The sequence below is a fragment of the Chinchilla lanigera genome, unplaced genomic scaffold (assembly GCF_000276665.1).
Source record: "Chinchilla lanigera isolate Chin_1 unplaced genomic scaffold, ChiLan1.0 scaffold00048, whole genome shotgun sequence".
Taxonomy (NCBI): domain Eukaryota; kingdom Metazoa; phylum Chordata; class Mammalia; order Rodentia; family Chinchillidae; genus Chinchilla; species Chinchilla lanigera.
This window is the reverse complement of record NW_004955449.1, coordinates 908,511-928,941: the sequence shown is the minus strand read 5'-3', so window position 1 is coordinate 928,941 and position 20,431 is coordinate 908,511. Positions and strand designations below refer to the sequence as shown.

Genomic DNA, 20,431 nt, shown 5'->3' with positions numbered 1-20,431 from the left:
TTCTTGGTTATTTAAAATTTGTCTCCCTCATGCAAACGTAGGGGACTTAACTATGATAAGAGAGAAATGCACAAGAAAACCCCAGTTACAGGAAATATGTACATTTCTGCAAGACAGCAAGGATGTGTCCAGAAGCATCAGTCAAGCAGTAAAATCTAGTGTTTGACAATAGGAAATAGTAGATGAAGAATGAGATGGAACAAAACATAAGTGACAAAAATTTTAAATGTTTTTGCATAAGTAAAAACACATTTGAGTTTCATATAAGGAAACAAGTTAATAGACATAAAGCATTTTCTCAAGTATGCAAAATCACAGTATCTTAGACATTAATTAGTGACAAGATCTCTTAACTCATGCCTTGCAACTGCAGACATCACCTTCAGTAAAAACCTGAATATTTCAAGCTGCGTCTGGGCATTATTCCTGGTTGGTGACTTCTGATTTATAGCCTAATGCCTTCTGTCTTTGACATCAACTGAGTAACATTTGTTTCTTGCTGGCTGTGATCAGGGAGCTCTGACAGAGGCCCGTGGAGTCGTACAGAACATCAGAATGTGACGCTGTACAGGCTACAGAGCCTGGAGGGGGCAGGGAACAGGCCAGGACACTACCAGCTGGTGCTCCAGCCATCTGGGACCAAGGCAGCCTGGCATTCCTGCAAATGGTGAGAGCCACGCTTCCTGACAGTTGGCAAGCACAATAGGCCTCACAGCTAACACAGAGTTTTCTTTTTCAATTTTCAAAAGCACTTTTACATTGTTGAAACTGTACATGGTCTCTGGAAATAATAGTGCTCAGCCCTTTAAGAAAGGAAAACTAACTTATCTTCATAGGCTATTACTGCCAGAAATTGGGCGATGCTCATCACAGAAATTCTGTCATTTACTTCAACCACTGAAGAGTTAGTTTTAAAAACAAAAGCTAAGGTGTAGAGAATTGAGTTTGCCTAGTGCTACACAGACAAGAAGTGGCAGTTCAGGAGCTGAGTTCTACTATTATTCCACTCAGTGAGTCCCTTTGCATTACCTACACCACGGGCTACCTTCTGACTATAATCGTGCATGTTAACTAGAGTGGCATAGGTAACTAACCCAAACAGAAACTTTCATAAATTTTCAAAATTTGATTGATACCTATGAAGGTAATACATTCTTTATGTTTTATTTTCTCTTTCATGACATCCAAAAAAAAAACTGGCACTATAATGTTTGTTAATTCATAGTTCATTTCTTGCTGCAGCATATCCCACACCTTAGGGATGAGAAGAATAAATATAATGTCACAGACTAAACATAGGACTTGAGGTGAAATATAAACTGCAGAATTAAAGGGCAGATGTTTCATTTCACTTTCCTGAAAACAGCATTAGTAATATTAAATAACAGCACTAGGAGGTGGGAATATAAAATCACTTCTCAATCCAGCGTATTGCAAAGCTTCATGAGAGACACTAATGGCTAACATGAAGTGAATGTTAATATTCTACTACACTCTGGTTTATTCTAAAGTCTTCACATTTTGTACAGAAATCAGAAGTAATAGGAAATTTAAAAAATACTAAAATCAAAGTGATAAGGCTCTTTTATATGCTATTTCTCAAGTTATAAACCAACTCGTAACTATTAGTCTGTTAAAATCCAAAACTGATTATCTAAAATACAGTATAACACTACCTAGAACCGGTACTGGCAATTTCTTTACCTCCTCTCCTTCACAATGTTTCGGATGCAGAGGTCACGGTGATAATGGATAAACTGTTGACAAGTCATTTTTATTTCCTCAGAAACAGGAGAATCTCTGTTGTCTCCTGTTTCTTTATTGTTCCATAGGAGTTCAAGTCTGAAAACCAAAAATTAAAGAGGCTATTTTTTAAGGAGGGGAAAGCCCAGAGAGAGAGAGAGAGAATCTTTCCTGTCTTACCCCATCAAAATATCTGCCCCAAAGCTAGTTACCAAAGCTGTATCTACACACACAGACACCATCAGTCACGAAAGCAGAAACATACTAATACTGCATTTGGCAGGCTGGGATGAGAGCTTCATGAGTTCTAAGCCCTCCAGGTAAGTTTAGCCCATTTCAGTTTATATCAAGAAATGTTCCTCATTCCACATTTTCCTGTTTTAGAACACAAACATAGCTTGGATATCAAGTATTTTATTTTATCATCTTTCAATGTCATAACCACAGAAAGAAACACTGGGGTCTGGATCTGGAGAAAGTTTGTTTCTACCCGCCTGGACAATGGAACTGCTGAGGTTTTGCCTTAACATTATTAAGCTCATAGCTGATTTTGATGACTTTCCTATTCTGCTTTTCCCTTATGAAATTATTCTGACCCTAGCAATGACACCTTAGTGGAGAGGATGATGATGGTAATGATGATGGTGATGAAGGAGAAATAAGAAGGAAGAACAGACACCACTTACTGGGTACTTTTCATAGAGTAGGTGGGATGAGTTCCATTAGCACTTTTAGTTTCTACTGATTTTGACACGGAAAGCAAATGAGGAAGTACAAAGATATGCATCCTCAACTTCTTTCTCCCATTGCTAAGTTCAACTAGCCCTCCTTGTTATTTTTTAGAAAGAAATCTTTGATCTTAATTGAAAGAAATTCTTCACTAAGCCAGTCAAGACCCAAAAACTTAGAAAGAAAATCTGAGTCTCCTATAAGTTGTCAGTTTAATAGAAAGAGGAATCCTGTTGTCAAAGGAGAAAGACAATCAAACATAGACCTCTGGGGGCACACCACCTACTACTTCCATTTCTAAAGACATTTTCAAGTTTCATTTAACTTTATGTAGTTAATGGCATAGAAATCAGCATCCATCAGTTCTTGTTAAAATGCAAATTACATTGCTGAATTTATAATAGTTCTAACATTTTTCTCTGCAGTCATTTACAACAAATACGTGAATCAACAGATAACCTTTGTTGAGGTGTTTTGTGGTCTAATAGCACTTACAAAAGGTGTAAAATATCAGTATCTTAATAGAATGGCTTTGTTGTCAACTTTAGAAATATTGACTTATTTCAAAACTAAATTTACCTTCGTTTGAAAGGTAAGATGATTAAATGTTTGTCCAAGCCAAAGATTCCAAAGGAAATAAATCCCTAGAGAAGAAAACAAAGTTGTTTTTTTCTGAATGCAACAATAAAATTTTAAGTCAGAGAAATAAGGAAACCATTAAATTTGGCGCTTGAAGCAAACCTATAGTAACTACAGTGCCATTTTAAATGAAACCCACAAAGCAGCCTCCCTAAAATTCAGTACCTCGAGGCAGACTTGATACTCCACTGCCTCTTTTCCAATCATTTAGTCCTACAAATTATGAGAGGTGATACAAACCAGTGCTGAGCATCACAGCGTACTGAAGAAAAGTGAAAACATTTAAGGGATATATGTGTTTGTTTTTCCCTTTTGAAAAGAAGGTATTTCCTTCTTTTCACTCTGCTTAAGTACTTATTTACTGTTGAAACTTCATAAATTATGTAATTAGTAAGTGCCACAGTATCTATTTACACTACAGTAACCGGACAGAATTTCAGGAAAGGGATGCTGGCTAGTGGCTAGGGGAAAGGTCTGAAGGGTTTGCGATGATAAGGCACAGATCAGGACAATTTAGGACTAAGTGGGAAAGAGGCTGTGGGAGCTGTCGTTCATCAGGCATACCAGGGTGCGGGTCTGCGGGATGAGGGAGGAAGAATGCAATATAGTGCTTTTCATTTCTGTTTTGTGGTGCTGGGGAATGGACTCAGGGATTTGTGCATGCTAGGCAAGAACTCTACCACTGAGTCACATCCCCAGCCTGCAATATAGTGTTATATGAAGGACCTAATTTTCTTCCCCCCAAATTATCAACACACAGAAGGAAGTATCTTTCTAATCACCTACCCAAGAGGAGATGAGCTGGGAGTAGGTTTGTGTCTCTCTCACTCCTTTGAGCCACTTGAGACATAAGCTGTGTGGGCAGCATTTTAAGTGCAACATTCCTGGCATTAGCTCTGTTCATGACAAAACCCAGCCAGAGAAGCTTTTTCAGCCCCAGTCCTGGGATTGCCCGGCTTGGAGTGGGCTTTCTGAATGCAAAATGCGAAGGGAGACCATGATTTTAAGTCTAATATTCTGTAGTTCTTGGGTACGCAGTCAGATCTCAGTATCGCAAAGTGAAATGGGTAGTAAGTAGCTCTCAGGATGCTCATGTCTGTAATACACTGACTGAGGTCACTTGGGTCTTTATCCCCACTCCTGCTAACACAATAATAGCAAAACAAACTGGAGACTAATGTTAGGGAAGAAAACTTACGGGAGCGTTTACTGGGAAACCTTAACTAACAGCAAAGTATTTCAGATTTAATAGGCAAGATATTTCAAACAGTACTTTTTTCAACCTGATGTTCATCATATAAACATTCTTTAATTAAAAAGTAAAAGGTTGGGCTGGGGCTCAGTGGTAGAATACTTGGCCAGTATGTGCAGGGTCCTGGTACTACAAAAAAAGTATAAATGAATATAACAAAAATAAAAAGTAAAGGATTGATGAAAAGATCAAATATTGAAAAGTGCACATAAAATATTTCCCAATACGTAAACTGTCATTTATCATTAAATATCCATTTTAATAGTGACATGAACATACATAATAACATCTATTACATTACTTTGTAGAATTTTGTTCTTCTAAATTTTTTTTTTGGTACCAGGAATCGAACTCACAACCTCATGCTTGCTGGGCAGGTGCTGTGCTACTGAGCTACATCCCTGGCCCTTATTTTTCTAATTTTTAAACTGGGGATGATAATATCTACTTTGTAGGTACTTTGTGACATTTAAATGAGATAATGCAAAATGCTTAACAATGGTTGGCATGTAGTAGGCTCAAAGGAAAGGTAACTACTATCCCTGAACAAAATTTGCTTCTATACTGCATGATTTGTTAAAGAAGATTTAAATACTTATGATTCGGGAAGTATCAAAATGGAAATGCAAGGATGTTCATCAACTTAAATGGCTAAAAGAAGGGTTCAGGTAAGGTAAGTTATTTTGCAAAGTGAGTTGTTACACTCATAAAAAAGTTTAAAAAGAACTTAGGACATTTTGTCCCTGCTTAAATTATCATTCTTTATCTCAAGCCAAAGCAAAAAGCTGTTTGGTATTTCTGGTTGAAACACTCAGTGTACATTCTGATGACTTTAACCAATATAATAATTCATCTCTACTAAGAGACAGGCAGCAGCTGTCAGCTGTCATGTATACCAGCAGCTGGCAAACAAACTAAACCCTGTTGATTTAAAGGAAGACAACAACATCCGCACACACACTTCCCCTGCTGCCCAATCAGCTCATCGAAGAAAACAGAAACCCCTCCAAGTTCTTACTAAATACCTGGCCAAAGTTAAACACTGCACAGAAAAACTGTAACTCAACATAGAGTCTTCCAGGTTCTTGGTTGAACAGCCACCATAAACAACTGGAAAGATTCTGTAAAGGAAGGAGAAAAGAATTCTTTAAAATGAACCACACTAATCGTTTCTCTCCATTCAGAGCACAGTACAATAACTTATCTACTTAGTAATTAGGGGGAAAGACTAAAGGGAAAAATACTGAGAGAATATAGAGGCTTTGTCTTTCAAACAAGAGGTTTCACCCTCTCCTCCTGACAGGTGTCATTCAAACAGGATCTATTCTGATCAGAGTTGAAGCAAGACGACATGAGCAATAATACAGAAGCTTACATAATATACTAGGACTGCCGACTAGCCTAAGACAGGACTGATTTTAAAATTAGCTCTACACAATGGGCACAATTATAACACTATGCAGCAATTCTTGGCAGTGTTTCTTATTTTTTGATTTTTGTTCTCTAACAGCAGCAGTTAAGAGTGTCACTGGCTGATATCATACTATATAAGGAACATCCCATAGTGAGATGGGGCATGGGTTATGTGGTCCACCTCCTGCTCTAGGCAAGTTACACTTGAACCATTTTAAAGAATTATATGAGAACTGATAATTTACAAAAGATGGATATATAACTAATAATATTTTAGTAATTAAAGAAATGCATACATTTAAAAAGTGTATTTTATTACTAAATTATCAAGTTAAAATTTTCATAATTTCATTGCTGCTGAGTGCACTTTATAAATCTATACTACCCCTTTGGAATGCAATTTAGTAAAATGCATCTAAAGTCACAGAAATATTTACACTTTTTATACAGGTTTATCAAATTTGAGAATCCATCATTAGGAAACATAATGTATGGAGATGTTTATTAGAACATTTTGAAAATCTAGAAACAATTCCTAAGGAAGTGGTTGAGAAAATTATAATGTGTGTCTCTTATGTTTTTCTCAGGAGCCATTTAAAATATGAACACTATGCAGCACCATGAAAATGCTTGACAAAACAAAAACAAAACAACAAAACCATGACACAAAATTGTATGCTTAGAATGAAGAAAAATGTGTTAAAAATTAGAAGGCGGGGCTAAGTGTGTAGCTCAGTGGTAGAGCATGTGCTTAGCATGCACAATGCACTGGAATTGATCTTCAGTAGAAATAAAAAAATAAAATTCATTTCATTCAGTTAAAAAAGTAGTACTATAGTATGATGGGTTTTTTCCTCTTTTCTCTGTTATATTAAGCAGTTGTGATATTTTCACAACTAAAGTTATTTTTAAAAGGTTTATTTATCTGAGGAATATCTTCTGAGAGATGATTTAGACATTTATCCACTTTATGGTCAGTCAAGTAATGAGAATAAGTGGCCCTGCACACCATCTTGTTTTAACAAATTCTAGGTTCCGAGCAAAGGCTCAGTAAGTGATTCTAATCAGTGCAGGATCTGGGAGCACGTAGGCAACTGAGTAAAATGTGGTTCCCCCCTCCAAAACATTGAGCCCCAGACTAGAATTCAGATGTTTTCAATATCATACTCCCAAGGAAGTAGCAACTAAGTTTCTCCCAGATGCCTGACTAAGACCTCTGCAAAGCATTGAAAGAAACAACCCCCAAACAAAATCAGAAGAAAATTTACAGCAAACAGGCCAATAATTAGAAGTAAACACAGCAAGACATGTCGAGTCAGTTGCGGGTCTCCAGTCTGCAGATACTGTTCTTCTTCCTGGACTAATATGCAGCTCTGGGAGTTACAGCGACTCACACAGTGATCATCTATAAAGCAGTAAGCACAACAATTTGTAATCAGAGCTTTTTATTTGAATGCATTTTAAATTTATAATGACTTCCTAAGAGAAACAACAAAAAAGCACATTCAGCTAAGAATCAGTATATAATTTTGACAAAATTGGAGGAGAGCTCCTTCATGTTGTTTTAAGAATTTCAGTTGTAGAGTGCTTTTAATGTGGAAAAGACACAAGTAGTATGTAATGGTTCCTGTTTACACCACTCAACCATGTTTTCTATCTATGTAATTGATGCTATATAATTACATATTAATACATATTATAAATTATAATTATGTATATGATTTTAAAGGCTAAATTAATAACTCAAGTTTCACCTGTAAATAAATATACTTATTAGTCATAAATATCCTAGTTTGGCTAACTGTAAAACAAATTTACTGTTAACTTTTGACTTTTCTGAAAGAGATTAAAATTTGCCTTTAAGAAGGCCAATAAGTTACCAAGTAATTATTACATATTGCCTTTTTTTTGCATATGAAACTCAGCCCGAATCACAGATATGATTCCTCTGGCCCAAAATAGACATGAGGAATCTTTTGTAAAAATATGTTTTTTAATTCCTACCATAGCTCCACTCTATCTGTGGCAGCAAAAGTAAAGGAAGCATTTTTTTTTACACAACTGATGGCTAATCTAACATACAGTCTTATGGTTAATGTTTAAATCAATGATTCAGAAACCACAATTTGAGAGCTCTTTCCCTCAAGTTAAAAATAAGTATCCATATTTTTAAAAAGCCACTTTTTAAAAAGGACATATACAACCATTAAGCAAGGTGCAGCAGGTGGTTTGTATCATTGAAAACTCAAGATCTCATCTTAATAAAAATTATTTGTAAATACAGTATGTCTCCCACAGTTTGGATACTGAATGTCTCCCAAAGCCCTATGTGTTTAAGGCTTGATCCCTAGCCCAATGCACTATTGGGAGAAGGTAGGACCTTAGGAGAGGTAGCCATTAAAAAGACATTAGGTCACAGGGCTGTGCCCTCAAAGGGGACTTTGGGACCCTCTCCCCTCTTCTTCTCTCTCTCTTTGCTCCCTAGCTGCCATGAGGTCAGCAGTTCCTCTACCATGTGGTCCTTCCATGTACAGGCCAGATGACCATGGAGTGAACCTCTGAAACAATGAGCTAAAATAAATTGATAATCTGAGGTATTTTGTCACAGCAATGGAAAGCTGGCTAACACAATGTCCACATGTAGAAAAATCCTAGAAATATATATAATAAACCTGGCTTAAAATATTATGTATAGATATTACAAAAATGGATACAAATTAATTTTACTATTTTTCTTTTGCCTTTTTCATATATTGTTGTTCAGCAATCTAAATTGAATGTAATATTTATTTTGGCTTTGTGCTATGGCAGGAAGTGGGAGATGAATTATATTGTTAAGTTCTAAATAATTTCATTTGTCTACTGTTTGATTCCCTTTAGACTTTTTAAAAATTATTCAGGCTTAGTAATGATACTAAATTATATGTATAGATGAAATCCATATCTGATAGCTCTCATTCTATATAATTTTTTTAAAATATCAGGAAATTTTAAAAACCCCTATAATTTAAAAGATCTCAGGAATCAACCTTAGTAATGAAGTAAATGACAGATAAGAAAATCCCAAGGCAATTTTGAGATGCAGGTAAAAAAGGTTGATGAATCAGATGACATATTGAAGCTGATAATGACTTTACTTCCATGCCTGCTGTGTAAGGAGAAAAAAATAAAGAAGACAGCCTAGGGAATTCTAATATGAAGAAACACCTTTTAAAAGAAACACATAAATAAAAACTGAAAGTTAAACTGAATTCCAGAAGGGGTTTCCTATTAGAAAATATTAATGAAACCTCCACAGCTGATATATTTTCACTTCTTTCTATGGATACATGAATATTATTAAGATTCATTCCTACCCAGCAGATATCTGCCAAACAAATGCCACCTAGAGAACAACTCCTGCTGTCAGTATTATATTTGATGAGCATTTACTATGTTCATCATACACAGCTAATTAACTTTCATTCACCACAGTATTTTTATATAAAAACAAGCCTTTAGCAATAACAGAGTTTACAGATGCTTCATTACAAAGAGCACTTTTGGAGGTTTCCCTGTCTAGTTTGATTATAAATAAGAGTAATCAACTAAAAGTACACTGCAGTTCCATATAAGAATGTTCAGTTTTGAATAACTTGAAATTCAGATAAAACACAATTCAGTCTTTTAGTTTATATGCCAAAAGTTTATTATTTTTAAAGCTTTTTAAAAATTCATTTTATAAAAAATGGGATATTTAAAGTGAGCAAGGTGGGGCAAGCCTCTGATCCCAGCACTCAGAAGGCTGAGGCAGGAGAATCAGTTTGAGATAAAACCCTGTCTCAAAAAACCAAAGAAAGGAAAAAGGGGGGATATTTAAAGCGTAAAGGTTCACAGTAATTAGCAGTAATTAATTAGTTCTGATCACAGGGGTTAGTGGGGGAGTTTCAGTTTCTAAAATAAGAAAAAACAAAAAGCCAGGCATAGTGGCACACACCTGTAATCCCAGCACTCTGAAAGGTGAAAGCAGAAAGATTCAAGCCCAACCTGGGTAACCTGCAATACTGTCTCAGAAAAAGTACAATAAATATAAAAAATCCCTGGGTGCAAATGCCAGTACTGTAGTATATGCATACATGCATACCTAGTAGCAGAAAAAAGTCTTACAAAGTAATTGCCCTTAGGACAAGCTTCTTGAATTTATCACTTAAATTAAATTCATTGGAAAGTATGTGTGTGTGTGTGTGTGTGTGTGTGTGTGTGTGTGTAATAAATACCATAACCCTATTTGTTACTTCCTGTAAGAACCTAATTTCTTAAAACTATTCACTCTGCATGATTATCATCCGATTAGCACTTTCCCCTTATTGTTTGAGAATCTATATTTTCAGTGTTCAGCAGTGTTATAGCAGCTACAGAGATCCTACGCAGAGTTCTTTTTGAGGGATAAAGATAAGGAATCTTCTGTCCCTTCAGCCCATCCTCATAGCCGGGCACTTACTTTTCTCAAAGGAAGGAGTCACAGGCCTGCTGGAGCTTGTGTTTGCCACTGGCTCTGCTGATGGGCACTGTAATTCACCATTTCCCATGGAGCAAGAGCAGCAACCTGTAAAGAGAGAAGAATATGTGAGGGCAGAGCCCAACCAGAACAGAAATCGGCAAATCAAACCAAACAAAACCTGCTTGGGCAGCCTCCCACGAAGTGTTTTCACATGTTATTTATCAGAAGGTATTGAAATGTGCTTACACAGAAGGTAACATTTAAAGAGTACCAAACAAATGACAGCTCTTTACATAGCATTTCCTCAATGTATGAGAAAAGAAAAATGTTCGCATTCATGCTGTTTTATTTCCACTGTGCTTTGGGAACTAAGAATTCAAATATTTTCCTAAAACACAACTTTCAGTTCATCTCTTCTATAAAATACACATTAATGCTCCATTGATTACTGTAGAAAATTCAAACTCATTGGCCTAACTTTGAAAGCTCACTGGGCAGCTACCCCTATTGTTCAAAAAAAAAATCTCCGCTTCTTTTATGACAATTCTTTAGTTTTCCACAAGCCTCTAGGCCTAGGTTGATCAAATCCTCTTCTTTAAGTTCAGCTCAAAATTCACTTCTTTCAAGAACCTGTGTCTTGAAACAGTCTGTAAAAAGAATTACATAATTTTTCCTTTTCAAATAGATACTGCTAAAAAATCTCTTGCTAATTTATAGGCAGATTGGTTTACTGAAGCCACACTGAGACATCTGCTATAGAGCTGCAACTGTTCCTCCATATAGGCAGAGAACTGCATGCCATGCCCTTTAAAATATTTCACACTTATAATAGACATGGTGCTCCTTAACATGGATTATAATAGAATAAAATAACAACTTCAGGAATAAACTATTAAAATTGAATATGCTAGAAAAATGAGTAATTCCTAGGCCTAACCTTTCATTGATAATGTGCTTAAATTCTTTAGTGATGTTCATAAAACAAAAAAGATTTTAAAGAATTAAAAACTACAATCTATACTAAGCTTTTATGAATCCCTTTCTAAATTTAAGATAATGATGCCATTATAAGGTTAAAATAGAACCGATGAATAATAGAAAAGAGAAGAAAAAGATTATTTGGCCCAACCCTCTTCAGAAACTTGAAGGTTTAGAGCAGCTTAGAATTACTAAGATACATATATATGTACATAGCCAGTCATCCCAATGATATACCTTTAGGGAATGAGCACATACATGTACACATGGACCTTCCAGGTGTTGCCACAGGCTATGTGCACAGCCCAACTTGGCCACCTAGACCAAGCCACACTCTGTGTCACTGTTTCATTATATTGATGATATTATATTAACCTCTGATTGCCTTGCAGATTTGCTGTGATACGCACAGCCTGAAGGAAACTTTGCTGACATGGGGGTGGGTCCTTGAATGAAGACAAGGTCAGGGACTTGGCTTATCTGTCAAATTCTTGGGTGTTGTCTGATCAGGTAAGACAAAAGTAATTTCTGATGCTGTTATTGATAAGATCCAAGCATACCCCAGACCCACACAGTACGCCAGTTACAGGCATAGGTGGGCTTGCTAGGGTTCTGGCTGACATTCATACCACACCTGGCTATACTGCTGCACCCTTTACACTGGATGATCCAGAAGGGTGCTACATGGGACTGGACAGATGCAACAGAAGCTGCTTTTCAGGACTCAAAGAGGGCTGTTGCACAGGTGCAAGCCCTATAGTAGTTGACCCTACACTGCCATTCATCCTAACCATCCGTGTGGATGACGATGGGTTCGGCTGGGGCCTGTGCCAAAAACAGGGCCAGGAGAAGTATCGTGTTGGGTTTTAGTCACAGTTGGGGAAGGGAGCTGAGAGCCAGTACTCCCTTACTGAGAAACAGCTGGCAGCAGTGCACGCTGCCCTGAATGAAAGGAAGAGAAAAGAAAAAAATATATATATACACAAGATAGTTAAGGTAGTTACACAGCTAGTTTCTCTTTGCTCACTGAAAAGAAAGCATTGTGCTAATATTGTTTGGACAGTATTTCTTGCCTATATCTTGTACTCTGAATAACTACTATGAAGATAACGATATGCAATGTATCATTATTGTTACTATCCTACTAGCTTGTTTTGAAACTCTTTTATTATTATTTTTATTTTTCCTTCTCTCTTTAAAATAAATAAATAAAATAGTTATTTTTCCTTTCAATCATAATTCTGGCCTTATAACATTACAAGTCATAGGTCTCTGACAAATATGTAGCAAAGGGCAGGGGTAAGTGAACTATTTTGAGCTACCAAGACTGGGGAAGGCCAGGCTGGCCATGTAAGGTGCTATGTGCTAATACCACTAGCAAAGCAGAAAAGAGCAGCATTTAGGAAAGGAGATCAGAGAGGTTTGAAATACTTTTCCTCAGGCACACTAGTGAACATGCAAATAAACAAGTACTTTGCCCTAGCAGTTTGCACAGTTTCAGAGAATCATGGCATAACTTATCTACACACCCATCTATCCATCCATTTAACAAATATTACTAAATATTTACATACAGCCTAAAACCATGCTAGGTGTCAATCCTATAGTAATAGGCAGGTCAGATATAGCATTTGTAGTTGAATAGGTTATGGGAACAATTTAAAAAGCAATTATGAAATAGTGAGATAAGGGGAGAGGGAAGCATAAACACTGCACAAGTTCTTATAGGGAGAGAAGGGGTACCTACCTTCTAGTTCTCCATTTATTTATACTACACATTCAAGTTCATTTCCCAGCTGGAGATGATGATGGGATTTAATGAATGTCATGATACAGTTTATTTGCTATTTTCAAAGACAGAAAAGAGGTAGCCACAAGTCTGTGGGCTTACAACCCTTAGGGTAGTGCTTCCCATTGGAGGTGATGTCAGGCCTTTGGTAGTCAGTTCGGAAACACTCATGGAAGAAGACGTACAGCCAGCTGCGGCGGGGGTGGGGAAGGGGGGGACGGGTTCAAACTCTGTCTCCCCCCAAACTGGCAGCCTCATTTACAAAGTCTACAAAGTGAGGAAGGAAAGGGTGTTAAGCATTATCAGAGAGGTGCTCTAGGCTTGTAAGTTTAGTGGAGACGTAACCCTTGAGCTTAAGCTTTAAAAAGGAAAAAGGGCAGGAAGCTCAAAAGAATGAAATTCTGATGATATCACCTCCAATTACCTAACAAGGAAATTAATGAGTTTGGGCCTCGAGGCCATGAAGTCGAAGCATGAAGAGAAACATGACAACAGTTTAGGGCAAAGTGTGGAGAGTTCAGTAGCACAAGGAAAAGGGAGGAGCTGGCTCTGAGCAGCGTCCCACCAGACTGCAAGGCGCTGAATACCACATGCAGGGCTCTCTCTGTACAAGGCAGACTCTGCAACAAGAGCCTGATGGGCTGAGCTCTGTGGGAGACATTACTTGGCCATTTCACATGAAACAAACTGGACTAGGGACTGATGGGAGACAGCAGCCTAGTTAGGAAGGAATTACAAGAATCCAGTAGAGAGGGGCTGGGGATTTAGCTCAGCAGCAAAGCGCCTGCCTGGCAAGTGCAAGGTTGTGAGTTCGGAGAAAAACCAAAAAAAAAAAAAAAAAAAAGAATCCAGTAGAGAGACTGGAGGCCCAAGTGGGCAGTGGAGCCCAGGGCAGGTGCAGGGCCTGCAGAGGTTGAATGACTGGCTCTGAATGGCTAATTTGCTTGAGAGGGAAACAGAAAAGATGTTGGGCCTGGAAGTCCTGAAAAAACAGAATTGTTAGTATTCAAGTATGCTTGTAAAAGGGAGTAAATAAGTACTGGCTACATAGTCAGAAAGAGGTGTAAACACTATATATGTAAAGAACAGGAAATCTGGGATTGGACCAATATAAAGAGGTTAGATAAGTGATACAACCTTGGGAAACATGTACAGTACGAAGGCTTGACATTAAAGTCATGAGAATGTATTTGTTGCCTGGGACCCAGAATTACTATCCTAGGACAATCCTGAGTACTCAAGGAGTTGTGAGAAAATGACGGATACAAGATTGGCAAACCCTTTCCATAAAGGGCATAGAATTATAGACATGAAATTGAAGTTTCATATAATTTTCAAAAGTCACAAAATATCTATCCTTTAATTTTTCTTTCACATTTTGCAAATGCAAAAACCATTTATTAGCTGGTAGATCCTACAAAAACATATGGAAGGCCTGATTTGGTCTGTGGAATATAGTTTATAAATGCCTGATTCCTACTATTAGCCTGCCCCAATTAGGCCTCCTTGAGTTTATTTTATTGACGGTGCCTGCTGATACAATGTTGTTAAAGTAACAAATGTACAGTGCGCTTCATATGTGCTTATGTGCTTCCTTTCCACTGTTACTTCTTCTGGATCCCTGGAAGTTCTAGAATTTAACAAACGATTACTCCTCACAAATAGACTTGTAAAGAAAAATGTAATGAATAAATTTGCAAGTTCTTCCTATTATTAACTATAATTCAAGTTCTTCATTGACAAATACTTATGATATTCAGAATAGTCCAAAGAACTTCCCTTAAACAAAACACTTAGGTACATGCTAGAAAGGTATATAATATGTATACATATACACATATGTATTTAAAGATCATACTTGTTTCTGGGATAGGATTTGTAAAAAGTTCTGGTTCATTTGTTGGTGCTGGACTCTCCTCAAAAGCAGTGTTTCCAGGCTCCATTGCTTTGTGACTCTGAGAGTGGCCGAAGCCTTCGTAGCGGCCTGCATGGCTGGTACGGTTCATGCACATGAGCGATACTCCAGCTATCAGAATGCTGCAGAACAGGGTGACTGCTGTGGTGATCATCTGCCCATGGTGGAAAAAGGCATTAGGCCACTTTTCAAAATCCCACCCGATTAGCACAAGTTAAGGGCACTTTTTTTTTGATGAAAAATACATCTGTGCAGCTTTACATATTCTAGAATAGAGCTTCTTAAAAATGGTAAGCATGTGTAAGAAACATAAATTATAGAGAAATTAAAGTTTCCTTGTGATCATATGCATTTTCTAGATGTTTCATTCTATAGCAAGTGGCTAACAATTCAGCCATTGGTTTCTTTTACAAGTAATTGCAATGATTTCTTATAGGTCTTCTCTTTACTTCTAAATGTTTAGAAGTCAGTGCTATCCCCATTGTGTTTCCCAGTACTGTCTTTCCTTGTCTTTGTGTCTTACAAAGGTCTCACTAAGTTCCTTGTCTTTCTGCCTTACTTAAGACAAGGTCTCACTAAGTCGGCCAGTGTGGTCCCAAACTCTCAACACTCCTACCTTAGCCTCCCAGTAGTTGAGACGATAGGAATGAGCCACCATATCCAGCTCTCAGAGTGTTTGTAAGAATCAGTTACGTTTCAAACACTTACAATCCTTCAGCTAAAAGTAGACTTAGACAAGTGAAATGTTGACCCTATTGTGAAGCATGACAACGTGACAGAGGACCAAAGGTATGACATGTGATATTCAAAATGAATTTTAATGTAAGTGTAGCAAGGTACATTAACAAGCTAAAAAGAGATGTTCTCAGGAACAGAACTGACAATAAATTCTCCCCACCTGCTCTTTTCCATAAAAGAAGGCTGAGTCAATGCTATCTCCATTGTGTTTCCCAGTTATCAGAAGAATACCAACAAGGAGAGCAGGAATTCTATAATAAAAGGTTATTGAGAGAGAGAGCAAATGAATAGTAACTGCATATATGCAAATATCTAAGCAAACACAAAAGTACCAACTTACCCCCAGCCAGATATTATGATGATTCCAACAGGAATTTGTACACTCTCTCGCTTTTTCAAAAGGAACAAAGAAATTGCTAGAAGGCCTAGGAACAAGAAGCAGGGATTGAAAGAAAAATAATTATTCTTGATGTGGATCAGACTTCACAGGACTTTATTCCCTTTTTTTTTTTTAAAGCAAGCTTTTTTCATAGTGGTTCAATTTTTGCTCAAGAATTTACTCCTAAGTAAATGCTGTCTCCAGTGTTTTGTAGGAAATTTTCCTAAGTCAAAATTACTTGTGTTTTCCCTTCTACATTGTTTCCTTACCCAAATCTTATTTGTCCAGGAGGATTTTTTTTTCAAAAGCCCCAATCATTTTATTCTTTTTCCTATGTGACTGGAATCTAAGTACAGTTGAAAACAGATTTTTAACTATACACAGAACAGTTCTAAGAACAACCGCACTCTCTTGGTGGTGGTTGAGAAGTTATTATAAGCGATTTTTTTCCATACCCAGCCCGCTCCCTTTTTTTGAGATAGGGTCTTACTAAATCTCTAGGCTGGACTTGGACTTCCTGCCTCAGCCTCCTAGAGGGCTTGGAATTACAAGTATAATAAGCAATTCTTACATGGGTTATGTCTTTTGAAAATGTTTAAAGTGTTGATGGAGCTTAATATAAACATGGTATGAACTTAAACACAAATGTTTTCAAATTCTTGAACATTATATACTACATCCAATCATTTACACAAGTACCATCTGCTTTAAACTTCTACAGAACTGTAGCATTGGAAAGAATCCCTGCTTCAAATCAACATCCTCATCTTAAACACATGAAAACAAGGGTTTGCCCAAGTCCCATATCCAGCAGAGGGCAGACCCAATCTTGTGACATAAAGTAGGTTCTTTAACTCTCACAACTTAGATCTGTAAACCTCTGGGGTTCCGAAGACATAGTCTTCAGGATCTGGTAATATATAAGAAATTTAAAGTCTTTTTTTTGTTGTTTTATTTTTCAGTGATAATCATTGTGTACCTCCATAGAATCATGCACAGTCTCATGATTTCAGAGCTTACATTTGGCTTTATATTATGTTTTTTTAAATTTTATTTTTATTTGTTTTTTAAGTTTATTTTATGTTTGAGCCAAGTAATGGCTAAATGTCATCAACAGTACACGGTCCAAACAAAGGTTCTGTGATAGTTTGAAGAAAGAAAAGTAGTGAGGTAACCAGTTTATAACTGTACTATATATGGAGGTAAAGGCTAACCAGACTTGAAAACCAGGGAAGTAGTTGCATTTTACATGTTAAGTGAGATTTATATTAGGTAAAACATGATCTTTTGTGATACTGATTAAGGCTACTAATTAGAATTACTAGGTTTATAGTGTTGTTTGAATCTAATCTGTGAAGTGGCTTTGTTTTTACAGTTGGATATAAAGAATTCATACCAAGATTTGAGACTGTGCAGATTAAATAACACCATACTAGAATTAACATAAATCAGCACTCTGGTCCTTGAGAATTGTTTTTCTTCACACTGCTCCTCCTGTAATACATCTGTATTGGCTCTATTTTCAGGTTTCCAGTGCCAGGAAAACAAGTAACCTACCACAACAATGTGCCCACTGGGCTACCGTACCAAGGAACTCTACAACTGCTGACTGTACAATCAGCGACAATGCTGATTGTGCCACTGGAACTCCCACTCTTTAAATCTGTGTGTGAAAAAAATCATATACTCTCAGGCAGAACCTAGCCCTGCATGTCTTCCTGATGAACTTGCTATATACCCTGTGGTTTAACTTTTGGGGCCTATTTTCATAATCTGCAAAATGAAGGATTCAAACAGACCAGCATGAAGCTGAATTTTTAAAAACTAGTTATGTATTTGATATGTTTTTCAGAGTTTTAATTAGCACAAAAAAACTTGGGATTTCACTGATAAAAGGCCCAATTGATTGAAGTTTTTTTTTAAAAAGTCAATTTTAAAGAAAAAAAAAGGGTATATAGGTAGGGCAAAAATTGTGAGGATGATACACAAAGGAGTGAAATTAAAAATGACTGAACAGGAAATTTAAACATACTTTTAGGTCTAAATTTCTGTTGTATCATAATAATCTGAGGGTTAAAGGGTACCATCATCAGGGTTAGGGGACTCAGAACAACTTCTCTGGATAGACTTTGACAATGCATACTTGAAATTGGTTTCAGAGAAAGAGTTGGAGCTTACTGATATATGTCTTTGGTGTTCTTTCATTCTTATAAATTTTGCCTGAATAAACTCAGGTATTAGAGATTAGAGTGGCACATTTATATTAGGAAATAAAGTTGCTAGGCTCTTGTGATATCTCACAACAACTCTCATGCTATGGAAGGTGTACTTGCCTTTAAGAAGCACAAACCACCTTCTTCACCTGGCACTGAATGTCACATTGTGTAATTCCTCACTACACTGTTGCCTCACCTCAAAAGCCTGTTGACTTACATGGGACCTCTTTTTGATCCTGAAGGCATGAGATCAAAGATCTTCTACAGTGACTTCCTGACACTCGCCTCTTAACCATTCTAAGTTTCCTATTTGTAGTATGAAACGTTCATACTTTTCACCCTCAAAAAACTCTGCAAGGTGCCACAACCCAGTTTTATAGGTAAGGAAATTGAGGATCCAAAAAATAATTAATTTGCATAAGGCAGAGTTATAATTTTGCAGTTAGGACTCTAGTATGAGCACTGGGACACAACTCACACACTGTTACCCACTCTTTCCTTTCCCCTCCACCCTCTGGCATCTGCCCTCTTGGTGTCTGGGAGCTGTGCTGATAGTGGCTTAGAGGGAGACTCCAAGGAAAAGTGCCATGTGACTACAGATGGCTGAGTCTAGGCAGAAATCGAGTGTGACAGGAAGAACTCACCTTTGCAGACTGCTTGTGTTGGTGGGTATAAGAGCCTAACCCCGTACTACCAGACTTTACATAGGTAACTAGAAGCTGGTGTGTGGGGAGGGGAACAGACCTCAGTGTCCATTCATGGTGCAACTCACCTGTCCACAGGTAGGTGCTGTACAGGGAGCTGTACAATAGAACAAACACCAAAATTTGCCCAACAAAATTTTTTTCTTTGACAAAGTTCCATATCATCATTCCAGCACAGACAATAGACTAAAGAAAAAAATTATTAAAAGGCTGTAAATAGCTAAGAAAACCACATGATTCAATACTACCACAGAAAATAACTATTAAGCTAATCACACTCATATACATTTCATTCACAGAAAATGCAATTATTCATGTTAAATTAACACTAAGTAATTGTTAATTATTGCTTATTACTATACTAAAACTTGAAGATTTATGATAAAAACTCATTTTTATGCAAAGCCTATAACATATTCAACTGAAAAAGATGACAAGCACATTCTACATACCAACCTTATTTTATTTTTTTTTGTCTTTTTGAGATAGGGTCTCACTATGCAGTTCAGGCTGGTCTTGAACTCACTTTGTAGCCCAGGTTGGCCCTGAACTTGCAATGATCCTCCTGCCTCAGCCTCCCGAGTGCTGGGATTACAGGCATGTGCCATTATGCCTGGCTCCAACCTTATTTTAGTAATGGTTTACACGGAAAATGCTGAAGTTCTTTCTATTATGGTTTGAGGCTCTTTTAACTTGACATCTCATGAAACAAGTACACAAAAGTAAGACTGTGAAAGATCAGTTTTTCATGATTACATTATTTCTATTAAAAAAGGAAGAAATTATTACCAACTGCCATTACCAGCCTCATCTTAAAGTTCAAGACCTATTGCAATATTTAATATAATTAGGCATAAATGAATAGTAATCAAATTACAGTTGATTGTATTTGTTAATACTTTTGAGTATATACTTGGGAAAACCTAGAAAAGTAAGTTTGTCCTGTATAGTGGAAAAGTTCCTGAGAAAAGCATAGTTTTAAATATCTATAGGCATACTAACCTGGGCAATAAGTAAATTAGTCGTAAGCATATGAGGAAGCTGTTTATATTTCTTACTCAAGAGAAGAATAGCCAGAGACCAGATCTAAAAGACAAAAATTTCCGAAGTTACTCATGTTTCTTAACCTTTATAATTACTTTAAATAGCACACTGATTAGCGCGCCCGCACGCGCGCGCGCATGTGTGTGTGTGTGTGTGTGTGTGTGTGCGCGCGTGTGTGGGGCTGGGGATCAAACACCAGGCCTCGTTCTTGCTAGGCAAGTGCTTTACTACTGAGCCACACCCTCAGCACCATGAGTAGTATCTCTAAAGAATCCTCTTTATCCTGGTTCATAAAATATTCCAATATTTTATTTACTAGTTCCAAAAATGGTGTTAAGGTAAGTTCCTATATCCAAAGTAAAATAAAAACACTGAGATCCCATAGAAAATTAGCTGTCCAAAAATTCCAGTC

At 37.0% G+C, this 20,431-nt stretch overlaps 1 protein-coding gene across 4 annotated transcripts in view; it reads right to left on the bottom strand.

Annotated features, from left to right (window-relative positions):
- The window catches only part of Gpr155 (G protein-coupled receptor 155), a 40,490-nt gene that overhangs the window by 1,205 nt on the left and 18,854 nt on the right, over window positions 1–20,431 (bottom strand). For all 4 annotated transcript variants that reach the window (XM_005393185.2, XM_005393184.2, XM_005393186.2 and 1 more), the window contains 10 exons: window positions 19,978–20,061; window positions 19,044–19,161; window positions 16,017–16,101; window positions 15,837–15,927; window positions 14,882–15,092; window positions 10,257–10,361; window positions 7,045–7,181; window positions 5,389–5,484; window positions 3,052–3,116; window positions 1,705–1,842 (listed from right to left, as the gene is read on the bottom strand). In XM_005393185.2, the coding sequence (XP_005393242.1) occupies window positions 1,705–1,842; window positions 3,052–3,116; window positions 5,389–5,484; window positions 7,045–7,181; window positions 10,257–10,361; window positions 14,882–15,092; window positions 15,837–15,927; window positions 16,017–16,101; window positions 19,044–19,161; window positions 19,978–20,061 (1,130 nt within the window). The remainder of the gene's footprint in view (window positions 1–1,704; window positions 1,843–3,051; window positions 3,117–5,388; window positions 5,485–7,044; window positions 7,182–10,256; window positions 10,362–14,881; window positions 15,093–15,836; window positions 15,928–16,016; window positions 16,102–19,043; window positions 19,162–19,977; window positions 20,062–20,431) is intronic.